Below are 12,473 nucleotides of genomic sequence, written 5' to 3'. Positions count from 1 at the left end.
TGATATTTAACAAAAACTAATGATAAAGCGCTAACTTCACTTCAAATTATATCTGTTCTTGAAAGACTACAACCTTTGAGTATCAATTTAATTTTGACCTTATTATTTACAAGTTCTGTAATCCATATATTGTATTTATGTTCCTATCCTTTTCTGTACTGTGCATGTTCCTAAGTTAATAAGAAAGAAAGAGAGAACACAAAGAGAGGAAACATAACTGCTATGTAAACAGTCTTCACTCATTTCAAAATAAGAGCATGAAAATAAATGTCTAACCACTTGACAGTGTCAAATATATGTTTTAGTGTTGGGCAAGTTTGAAAGCAGTGAAAATTGTGATTAGCAGTTTGACTGTGTGAGTATTAGAAGTTATCTGTAATCTGTAACGTAAAATTTAAGGAAAACAAGAAAAGTGTTTGGCTGCAGGGTTTTTAACCTCAGATCTGTGTGGATTTACAACATTAAGGAGTTTTGTTTCAGTAACAGAGCTGAACATCACACTGCCAGCTGTTTGCAGCTGGACACAGCATCCCTTCTGACCGCGGTGCAACACCAAAGCCTGTGTGTCAGTGTTGTATGTTCAGGATCACAATCTTTTTTATCAGTTTTGTTGGCTCTAACGGCCTGTATTTTTTTGAAAGTAGGCTGACAGGAAAGGGTGAAGACATGCGGCAAATGTTGCTGGGTTGGGAATTGCACCAGCGACGGCCGTGACAAGGACTAAGGCCCCCACACGTGGGTTGTGCTAAACCACTACACCACCACAGGGTGCAAGAAGGAAGATTTATAAAGAGGAAGAGGATTTCAAAAAACTTCAGACCATAGTTGTGTCTGTTGTTGTCTCTGGGGACAGAAAACTCTCAAACATCCACCAACAGCCAACTATTTAAGTGCAACTTGGGAAATCACACACCCACTATCAGTGTCTCCCGACAGGAATCAGAGACCAGCTGCAGCAGAGTTCATTCTGTCCTAAGTGTCAAAAGCCTCTTTAGCACTTAGGACACACAGTTATACTTCAAAATGAAGCTTCAAGCTTCTCCATTTTTCTTCTCATTATGGAGTAACGACATCTCAACAGTTTTCATCAACAGTGAGACAAACTGACTTAGCAGAAGTGAAATGTCAGGATCTAGTTTGTTTTCATTTCCTTACTAACCAGATGGGCCTATTTTCTACGATACAGGCTTAAGCCTGTATCGTAGAAAATAGGCCCTGCTGTCTGATGAGCAGTTTGAATCAACCACCAGTCATTTGCATATCGGCTTGTTTTAAATGGAGGAGGAATTCTGCTTCTACCTGCATCTTGGTGACATTGGGGAAGTCTCCAGGGCTGATGTGATGCTCCCTCTGCAGGGTGACGTAGATCTCTGGTAGCCTCATGATCAGCTCTTCTTTCTTCTTTTCCCGCCCAAAAAGAGAAGGCATCTCCTTCTTCAGGTAGCTGATGATGTAAGCATGAACCTAATGGACAAGACCAGGAGATTTTAGAGGGTGTCATTGGTGAATTAAGATATTTACACACATTGCAACAAACATAACTGTAAAGTTCTAATTCAGGTTAATTAGGATTACCAAAGTGATTTCTATTTGCTGAAAAATGGGAAAAATAGAGTGGCCTCATTTGTTTTCCTTTCTTCAAATGTAGGAATGTTGAAAAAAATGTCCTTATATTCAGTATGAGCCTTTGAGATAGCAAGCCCCAGCTCTACTCACACATTTTCTAGGAGTCTGAGAACAAGACTTTGTGATGACCACTCCAAAACACAGACTTTCCTGTCAAAACATCAACTTTCTTGTAATTTATTCAGGTCACACACTTTGGCTCATTGTCCATTTAGAAGACCCACTTCCACTTCCTGTCTGATGTCTTGAAATATTGATTCTGTATTTTCACATAATAATCTTTCCAATGAAATGAACCAGACTCGATGCGGTCCAGAGTTCTCTTGCTGGGATCTTGGCTGATTTCTTACATTTTATCCATGACGCCACACAAGGAAGCGGTGTGTTTGTGCTGCTCCTCCATCCACAGGTGTGCCTACCTTCACTCAAGTCCAATGTTGCAGATTAATCTATGAGAAGCTAACAACATCATGGCACCGTCATCTGGACTTACTCTAGTTTGTTTAAAGGTGTGTATGATCCTAAATGTTAAAGAACGTAATACGAAAAAAATGAAACTGGTATTTAGGAAATAGAAATAACTTTGTTAATCCAAGCAGAACTAAAACAGAAAAGCGTTAGTCTAATTTCATTACAAACAGCCAGAAAAAAATAATTCTATCTCTTCATGCTGTATGTGTGAATAGCTGGTCTCTACTGCATGTGTCGGTTTTTACTCCAGTCTGATTTTCAAATGTGGCTCATCTTACACAAAATTCAGACTTGATACTTTATCTTAATACTTTCTCATTAGCTTTTACAATGCTTTCAGACATTCTATTGAGAAAATATTTCAACGTGTTAATGTAACATTTGCATAATTTAATAAAAAAAAAAAGTTAGAAAACTAAATACTAATGCATTGGCGTAACCCCACCCACCACAACCATTTAGGCTTTTACAGCCAGCTATGTTGTTTTGAAACACTAAAAGTGCAAGATTTTCTCTTGTCTGATTATTCTTATGATTGCAAGATTTCTTAGTACTCCCATGATTCTCAAAGCATCAGAACATGCAGATTCTTTTGTCACCTTGGCAAGCCTCGCTCTCTTAATGAGGTCGTTGAGTTTACGGAGAGCAGCATTCCTTGGAAGACTCTGAATGTCCCGAAAGAGATCCTGAGACTCTGCCTCGAACAGACGTCTGCAGACGAGCAGAAATGAATGAATGAGGTGACACTTGACGGGAAAAACAACAGCATGTAATCTGTCCAAACATAAATAAATACGTGGGAATGCCATCAGGTTTGAATGAGCGAATGAATGGATTTGTGAGTGAGACCTGTTCTCTGTGTTCTGCAGTGGTTTGGCCCAGAAGGAACCCAGATACACTCTCACCACCTCTGGGGTGTTAATCACCTTCCCCAGTGACCACATGAGGGCGCCGTACACCCGCATCAGCTGCTGGGTGTCCACCTACACACAGAGGGGAAAGGCAGGTGTTCAACATGAACTCTGGTCTGTAGAATCCCTCTGTCCGTCCCACCTGGTCGGCCTTGTTGAGGACCACTCGGATCTTGTCGTCTTGTCCCTTAAAGGCTTTTATGGCTTCAGAGAACTCATCAGAAATATCCAGCTTGTGGGCATCGAACAGCAGGATGATTCTGTCCACTCGCTCTCCAAACCAACGCAGAACCTCTGCAAAGTCGTAACCTGAAGGCGAGAGGAAAAGCAGAGAAAGAGAGTTATTAAAAAAGTTCAGTCACAGCTGCAGGGTGTAACTTTTATAAAAAATATATATATATCTTTTTACATATTTGTTGAAACTGTCAGCATGTTGTGACAAAATAAAATGATAAAGATGATAAAATCTGAAAATTATAGAATTCCTAAGCATTCGCCCAGTGCTAACAACCAATCAGAGCAAGGAGGCGTGTTTTAGAGTTGTCAATCACTTCTTTGTGTGCCTTGCTTTCCCACAAGGTGATTTGTTTCTCTGCCATTAGCATATGAGCAGAATATTCACAAGAGTGATTGAAAGCATTAAGCTCCTCCTCCTAGTTCTGACTGGTTGTCTTTAGACAGTAATAATAGCTCAGAGAGGAAGTGGAGGAGGTTGATCTTCTTACAGATCATCTGTCTCATATTATACTGTCATGACATGGTGATAAATGTTTTAAAAAACATTAAGTAAAGTTTACATACTGCATATTTAAGAGCAGTATGTAGAAGATGTGTTTATAAGGCATGCTTACTGAGCTACCATGGCAACGGCTCATTTTTATTTTTTTTTATGTGTCAAACACGAAGAATCTGCACTCCACTGCAGACCAGCAAACAAAGCTTATCCAAAACTGTCCAAGATAACAGAAAGCTATTGACTTATTGGCCTGGGAGACATGGCAGCCTTTCAGGCTCAGCACATACATTTGCTGCAGCTATTCTCTGGCAGAACACACAGTTTTAGAGGTGATGTACAAGCTGTGAGGGCACGCTTGTTGAACTTTTGTGCCTTTTAATTGTGCGAGAGTATGTGTGCAAAGTGAGCTGTGGCCGTGAGGGTGTGGCCGTTTCGATAGCAGTGAGCTCAGACCTGGAAACTCAATCCAGGCAAAGATTAAACGGAAATTTACAGCAATAGCTCCTAGTCTACAAGTATATGAAGTGCCTCTACTGCCCTTTACTGTTACAGTCACTCTGGATTTCTGCTGGGAGTATAAATACAGATTTATCCAATTCTTTCAAGATAAATGTTGTCTAATTAATGAGGTTATTTTATAAATCCCTGTTGACATTGGTGGAATATTCCCAGGCTGGAGGTTCTTATGAATAAGTGAGGGTGTTGCCACTGGCAACAGAACGACATCCCCATCCTCCTCCTACGTCAGGAATCGGGTTACACTGAAGGCTTCAGGTGTTGGCTCAGAACCAGCCCAGGGGACATGATGACGAACAATAACTACTGTCATCAGCAAGGACACTTCTTGCACCTCTGAGACACATTTTAGCTGACAGCAATCACACAACAGCAACGCAGAGAGGAAGCAAAACTCCAGCACGTCTAAAAACCAAGGAAATTCCTCTGATATGAGGTGTAGTTAGCCTCTGCTTCTATAACAGGGTGACTGATTACTTTATATGTTCCACTTCCTTTGAAAAGGGAAACGCCTTTACCCTAACAATACTACTTCCCCTGCAGTGCTTTCACATATTCAGAGTTCAACATTGAGATGAAACAGTGGAGAGTTCTGAAATATGTTCCACACACGGATTTTACCACTTCATGCATCAAGAGCAGGAAGGAGGCCAGCAACAAACCGCCCTGCTCCCAAATAACACACTGATGCTGCTGGCTTCTTAGATAGTCAGTCAGTGAACAGTTTGGACACCGGCCCCTGAAGAGGGAAGAGCTCAGGGAACCAGCAGGTCAGGTTGGCTGATACGGTCAACCGGACCTGATCGTTAGATGATGTACGGTTAGATGATGTACGGTCAGCATCATCTAACGATCAGCTGCCTCTCTTGAGAGAACTCTCATTGTTTGCTTGGTGAGTTCCTGCTCCTCCAGTCTGGACTGAAATTCCAGAGTGTAAACAGCAAGCACTACCGGAACAGTTTACTCCTGGCTGCTGTTCTCTGTTTAAACACCTCAGTTATATCTTTGAATTACTTTGTCCAACAAGTAAACCTGTCACAGGATAAATTAAGACAAACTCAATAATTATCTCTTCTCTGTCTTTCTACCAAAAACTGGACGACCAAAGTCTGCAGCCTGATGCTTTGGTCTCAACCCTCTATATAAAGGAGAATCTTGTTTTCAAAGACTTCAGTTTCCATTTTATATGTTGTTGTTTTGTTTATTTTGGATATTTGAAATATTTTCAAATTCCAGTGTGAAATGTTCATTAGAATTTACAGTTTGTTGGTCTTTGAGAATTTATTATACGATTACTATTATCTTACTTGAAAATGGTCGTAAAACCATATTATCGCAATAACTTTTGGAACAATTTATCACCCAACAAAATGTGTTATCATGACAGGCCGTTGAAATAATTATTTAGTTTGCTTATTTATATTTCTTTAAAGGTTACATTTATTTTAAGTCATTTGACAGCATTTGAAAAATAACTCAAGGTACTTAAGGTTACTTGATAGTGCCATTTATGTACTAAAATGAAATACAAAATAAACATGTTGGAAGAATTTATTTTTACTTAGGATGATACTTATGTAATTTGTAAATAGCATACTCCAAAAAAGCTCATAATGCTGAATAGACAAACATCTCTATTGAAACAACAGACTGTCCTGTAGGTTGTGTGTCATCTGCATGTAAAAGAAGGAAATATAAGAACTATGGTGTATAGAATGCCATTCATATGTCAGAATAGAGTTTCTGTTTTGGAGACAAATCACTTCACTTTTCTGATTCACTGTTAGCTTATCTACAATTATCTTTTATCAAAAAAGGACATTGTAGATTTTAGAAATCATTTTTCATCAAAGAAGAAAACACTCATTTTATTACTGGTAGTGCAAATTATTCAAATTATCTTCAAAATACAACATAAAAAAAAGTCTCAGACATCTCGAAATTAACAGAAATTGTGGACAAATCTAAAATGAAGAGTTCCACAGTTGAATCCTTGCCCGGTTGTTAACGGAGTGCGGCTCCACCCTCTGATGATGACAGAGTGGCAGGAGATGTTGTGTGAGCATTTGGAGCAGAGCCCAGTGGGCAAACCGAGGCCCCACCCTGCAGACGAGCCGCAGCCCAACATGAAACTGGAATTTTCCACGCAGCTTTAAATCCCTCCAGCAAAACGAACACGGAGTGGGATGGAATAGACAATTCATGGTTATACTGCAAACAAAGTGGACGCTACACACTCAGCGTTTTGCACAGATCTGCCTGCTCAGATACTGTTTCCATTACAGGATCTTGAGCAGAAAATTACCATACAGAAAATCTGAAAGGACAGGAAGCATCTGTGCTGCATAAGAGGAAAGACATTCCTAGTCACCAGCTAAAACCTTTTAGGCCCCTTTTTGTCCCATTTATATCCACTTATTCCACCAGTGGAATCCATTATTCACAATAGAACAGTGATATCAAATCTATTTCAGCACACCAAGTGCTGATGAGCTGCAATAACCTCCCAAACCAGCAGTAAGTCCCACAGATTCAGATCCAAAGTGTCTTGTTCCTGATTGCTGCTGACGATGAACCAGGATTTCACCTGCACACACACCCGGAGTAATGACCTCGTTCCCACTGCTAAGTCATCAGGGACTGCCAACGGTCTTGCAAAACTGTTACTGCCTGATCTTTGTATTAAGCTTTCCTGAGGCAATACTGCATTAAATCAGGTTTCACTGCACACCCAGCACACAGTTTTCATTATAAATAACTCTTTGCTGCTGAGACAGTCCCTCATCATGTTTGTGCTTTCTGCTCATATTTCCTTAGTGCTAAAACAACAATATTCAACAAACAGTGTCTTTAGTCAAATTCATACAGTTTTAATTTGAATAATTTCCTTCAAATCTGACCTCTCCTGGAGCTCATCAAAAACTTCTCTTGTAGAACAATTATATATATAATTTTAAATAGATATATTTTTTGTATCTGGCTTAAGGGCCATATTGCATTATATTTTTGACATGAAGTCTGGAGCTGGAGGTAGGGAGAACACGGGTCACTTCCAGCCAGCAGTCTGAGACGCCTGCGATAAGGTTTCATTTCAACAATGGCTATTTTTTTGGCACCCTTGTGTAAAGGATACATTCGTTAAGACATTTTCCTGTTCCAGATTTATGCATTCATTCTCTTTGATAAAATATTTGTAAGCAATAGACTCAAAATGTTGAATGCAAAGCTACAAACTGGATAAATTAAACAAAATAACAGAAAAAGAAAATTAACAAGGAAAAGAACTGAACAAGGTAACATCCAGGAAGTTCCTGCTACTGCTTTCCAGTCATTGAAAAAAGGATCATGCAAAAAATATGCTAAAAAGCACTCTTACTATTATTGTGGTTTATCTTTACGGCTTGGACAGAACCGGAGGCAAAATCTCCTACTTCTACTGTGGCTCCATCAAAATGTAAAATGAGCATGAAAAAAAATTCTCAAGTCTAGCACAGTTGCTTTATATATATATATATATATTTTAAAAATTCAACAACCCCCTTGACAAAACACTGAAAAACAACAAGGAACTCAGAGAGATCTCAACCTCTGGGTGGTGGAATCGTATCTGTCAGTGATGTTGAATTATTTTGCATTGGTGCTGCATAGCAGCTGGCCTGTCAAACATCTCCAGGAGAAATTTTACATCAGCTGAAAGCTCTAAATATTTCCAGATGGAGGGAGAGCGATCGGTCCCTCCCCTTCCTCGTCCCGCCCTCCATGTTCTGTCCTTCGCCCAGCAAGCCGGGGCTTTTAGCCTGATGCTGTCATTCACCCAGACTGACTCAATGCCGGGGCAACAGAGTCAGTATTCAGCAACCAGAAACAGAAGATGGTTCTGGAGCGAAAAGCAAAAACATCAGCTTCTGTCAAGTTTTTTGTTTTTAAATATCTGATACTATTTCATTAAATACACCAACCATCTACTCAGAGAAAAGTTGCAAATGACCCCTATTTCATCACTACTGCTTCCAACATCTGCAGGAGATCTGTACTGTTTATGGGAAGTAATATGCTGCATTGCCTATAAACATGAAGTGACATCATAAGTATTCATACCTCTTGAACTTTTCATGTTCTGATGCTATAAACAAAAACATTCATATCATTTAGGTTTTTTTTTGTCATTGACCAAGACAAAGCAGAGGAGAATTGTAAAGTGGAAGAAAATTACATTTTCAATATTTTACAACTAAACTACAAAGTGTGGTGTGCATTTATGTACAGCTCCTTTGAGGTCACTAATTATTGCAATGAGAGATTTATGATGAGAGATTTGTTCATGGAACATTTTTTGTCTGTTCTCAGTGAAACAGCTCATGCTCAGTCAGACTGCATGGAAAGTGTCTGTTAACAACAATGTCCAAGTGATTCCACAGACTCTAGGACTGGACTCTGAGCCATTCTTAGAATCAATACAAATTGTTATGGCAGTAGGAAGTAAAGATCTGCTGCAGTCAGAATCAGAGTGAAGACACTCTGTTATTGTAAAGAGGATATTCTGAGTTCTCCATCATGTTCTTCACCTTATGTAAAATCCAGGAGAGATAATTAAAGTGAACATATTTTGCATTTTCTGGGCACATAGTGTTACTTTATAGCACAATGAAGAAACTATGTTAATTTTAGTTTATAAGAGAATGTATATGTATCAAATATGACAAAAAAAATACTTAATTTAATGACTTGAAGTTGGGCCTCCATTGCTTTAAAAACTCCTACTCTTTCTGAAACTCCGCCTTCAGGAAATCATCACAACATGATGATTTAACAACATTTTTAATAGCGCTGCACTGAAAAGCAGCTCCTACTGAGCACATTTCTGCACACAGCAGATATGCAGTTATATCAGGTATTTGCCACTAGCTGCTGGCTAGTCTTAAGGAGCTGCAGGGACTGGCTGCTCTGGAATGCTGAAGCTCTGAAGCAGAATGCCACACTTTTCAGATTTTCCAAGCAAACATTTTTTTAGCCACTTCAAATTAAACTATGTTGAGTTTCTCTGCAACTTAAAATCTCAAATGACTACCATCATTGCAATATGTAATGTCAGACTGCATCAAAGTAGCACCACGTGAAAAAGTTCAGGAAGAAGGAATATATTTATAGTACTGTAAGACTGATAGACTTTTGCCAGTTCAACAAAAGCTTCAGACCCTGAAGCTGTTCGCAGTGCTGGCGTGATCCGCTCTGAAACACAACAGGGCTGCGTTTTAAATCTACACTCACTGAGTTTCTCACCCAGAACAACGGATAGGATTTGAACGTAAATAATGTCCACATGCAGACCAGAGATGAGCTATTAAATTATTTGATTTGCAAGTAGATCGTACATGTGCGCAAAATCATAAAGTCATTTCTAACTTCATAGCCGAGTCTATTTACAGATTCTTATAAATGACATTATGTCGAGTCTTGGAAGCTCCCAAGAGAAACCACATTAGGATCTGGGATGCAGAAACACAGACAGATGACTGGATTCAATTCCTGTTCATAAGCATGTTAAATGAACCAGAACAACCGTGCAAAGCAGCAGTTACTGCAAGCAGAGCACGTCAATACAGGAGCTACAAATATTGACACTGGACACACCTGTTGCTGCAGCTGGTACTGCGGGTGTTGGGTTTGATCGTCTTCTCACTGTCATCACAAGCCCCGATTTTGGAGCCTGGCAAGATTTGGTGTCCCACATATGATTTAAGACACGTAGACAAATAAAAATCAAAAGATCCAGTTGTTTTACTGTTTGAACGGATGAAATCAGCAGCTGCTACATTTTTTTTTAACGGTGTCATAATTAAAAATAAATAAATAAACAAATTGAAGTTAAATGAATATATATATATATATATATATATATATATATATATATATATATATATATATATATATATATATATAAATTCCCTTCTCACCCACCGCGGGTGGTTCTTATCCTCTGAGCTCGGGTCCTCTACCAGAGGCCTGGGAGCTTGAGGGTTCTGCGCAGTATCTTGGCTGTGCCAAGGACTGCACATTTCTGGACTGAGATGTCTGATGTTGTTCCTGGGATCTGTTGTAGCCACTGCTCCAGTTTGGGGGTTACTGCCCCGAGGGCCCCGATGACCACAGGCACCACTGTGGTCTTCACCTTCCAGGCCCTCTCCAGTTCTTCCCTGAGGCCCTGGTATTTCTCCAGTTTCTCGTGCTCCTTTTTCCTGATGTTGCAATCACTTGGTATTGCTACATCTACCACAACGACTTTTCCCTGTTATTTGTTCACTATGACAATGTCTGGTTGGTTCGCCATTACCATTTTGTCTGTCTGGATCTGGAAGTCCCACAGGATCTTAGCTCTGGCGTTCTCCACCACCTTTGGGGGTGTTTCCCACTTTGATCTCGGGGTTTCCAGTCCATATTCTGCACAGATGTTTCTGTACACAATGCCTGCCACTTGGTTATGTCGCTCCATGTACGCTTTCCCTGCCAGTATCTTGCACCCTGCTGTGATGTGCTGGACTGTCTCAGGGGCCTCCTTGCACAACCTACACCTTGGGTCTTGTCTGTGTGGTAGATCTGGGCCTCTATTGCTCTGGTGTTTAGGGCCTGTTCCTGGGCGGCCAGGATGAGGGCCTCTGTGCTGTCCTTGAGTCCAGCTTTTTCCAGCCATTGGTAGGATTTACTGATATCAGCCACTTGGGTTATTTGCTGGTGGTACATCCCATGTAGGGGCTTGTCCTCCCATGATGGTATCTCTGGCACCTCAACCTCCGTTCCCTGTTGTCTGAGACATTCGCTGAGCACATTGTCTGTTGAGGCTTTGTCCCTGATGTATTTATGGATCTTAGTTGTTTCGTCCTGGACAGTGGTTCTCACACTCACTAGTCCTCTGCCTCCGTCCTTGCGGCTCGTGTACAGTCTCAGGGTGCTGGATTTGGGATGGAACCCTCCATGCATGGTTAGTAGCTTTCTAGTCTTAATATCTGTGGCTTTTATCTCCTCCTTTGGCCAGCTGATTATTCCAGCAGGGTATCTGATTACTGGCAGGGCATAGCTGTTTATCGCACTGATTTTGTTCTTGCCATTGAGCTGGCTTGCCTTATTCGTTGGAGGTATTTAGCTGTGGCTCCTTTCCTTGTGGCCTCATCGAGGTTGCCATTTGCTTGTGGTATACCTAGGTACTTGTAACTGTCCTCTATGTCTGCTATTGTTCCTTGTGGGAGTGAGATTCCTTCTGTGTGGATCACCTTCCCCCTCTTTGTGATCAGCCGACCACACTTCTAGTCTGAATGACATCCCAATGTCCGTGCTGTAGATCCTGGTGGTGTGGATCAGTGAGTCGATGTCTCGCTCACTCTTGGCATACAGCTTGATGTCATCCATGTAGAGGAGGTGACTGATGTTGGCCCCATTTTTGAGTCGGTATCCGTAGCCAGTCTTGTTGATAATTTGGCTGAGGGGGTTCAGGCCTATGCAGAACAGTAGCGGGGACAGAGCATCTCCTTGGTATATGCCACATTTGATGGACACTTGTGCAAGTGGTTTGCAGTTGGCTTCAAGGGTGGTCTGGATAGAATATATCTACAAATGAAGCTTTTGTTTGTATCCTAAATCCAAAATGTAGACAGTTGTACAGTTTTGTCGCAATTACTGCACTGAGTGAGCTGTTCTTTCAGCAAACAGCCTTTATTCAAGTCTGTACTTCAGTTCGCATTAATCAGTAATTAAATTATTTGACGATTATTTCATTAAACGATTCGTCATGATTAATTCGACTAATTTGTTTCAGCCCTACTTAGTACAAGTGGAGAAAAAAAGAACCATCAATTATAGAACTGTTTATCCCATTAATGAATTTCTTCATTTTATAGAACGTATTACCAAGAATAGTAAAACATACTCTGTAGACTGCATTCTCTATAAAGCACAGTAAAAGTCTATTCAAATCTAACATGGCTCAGAGACCTCAGTGTAACTCTGGACCTTTTCGGGTACTTCTCTGTTGTATTTTCCTACCACTTACTTTTTTTGGCAGATTTAACCTCAAACACCCTTGTTATGAAATTTGTGTGCCAACGGAAAAGCTATTCTCTCAAATGATCTCAAATAGATGGTTTAAACACTATGACACAACTTTACAAATCTTTAAAATCTATCCATATGCCATGAAAATATACAGCAAACCGATTCAGATA

At 40.3% G+C, this 12,473-nt stretch overlaps 1 protein-coding gene across 1 annotated transcript in view; it reads right to left on the bottom strand.

Moving 5' to 3' along the window:
- Positions 1-12,473, bottom strand: part of ehd4 (EH-domain containing 4) — a 28,072-nt gene that overhangs the window by 1,105 nt on the left and 14,494 nt on the right. Inside the window, exons 5-8 of the mRNA XM_055057155.1 lie at positions 3,151-3,317; positions 2,947-3,080; positions 2,697-2,808; positions 1,300-1,464 (exon numbers count right to left, since the gene is read on the bottom strand). Coding sequence (XP_054913130.1) covers positions 1,300-1,464; positions 2,697-2,808; positions 2,947-3,080; positions 3,151-3,317 — 578 coding nt within the window. The remainder of the gene's footprint in view (positions 1-1,299; positions 1,465-2,696; positions 2,809-2,946; positions 3,081-3,150; positions 3,318-12,473) is intronic.

Source organism: Poeciliopsis prolifica, unplaced genomic scaffold (assembly GCF_027474105.1).
Source record: "Poeciliopsis prolifica strain line A6 unplaced genomic scaffold, Auburn_PproV2 SCAFFOLD047, whole genome shotgun sequence".
Classification (NCBI taxonomy): domain Eukaryota; kingdom Metazoa; phylum Chordata; class Actinopteri; order Cyprinodontiformes; family Poeciliidae; genus Poeciliopsis; species Poeciliopsis prolifica.
Note: the sequence above shows the minus strand (reverse complement) of the source record. Positions and strands in the feature narration are given on the sequence as shown.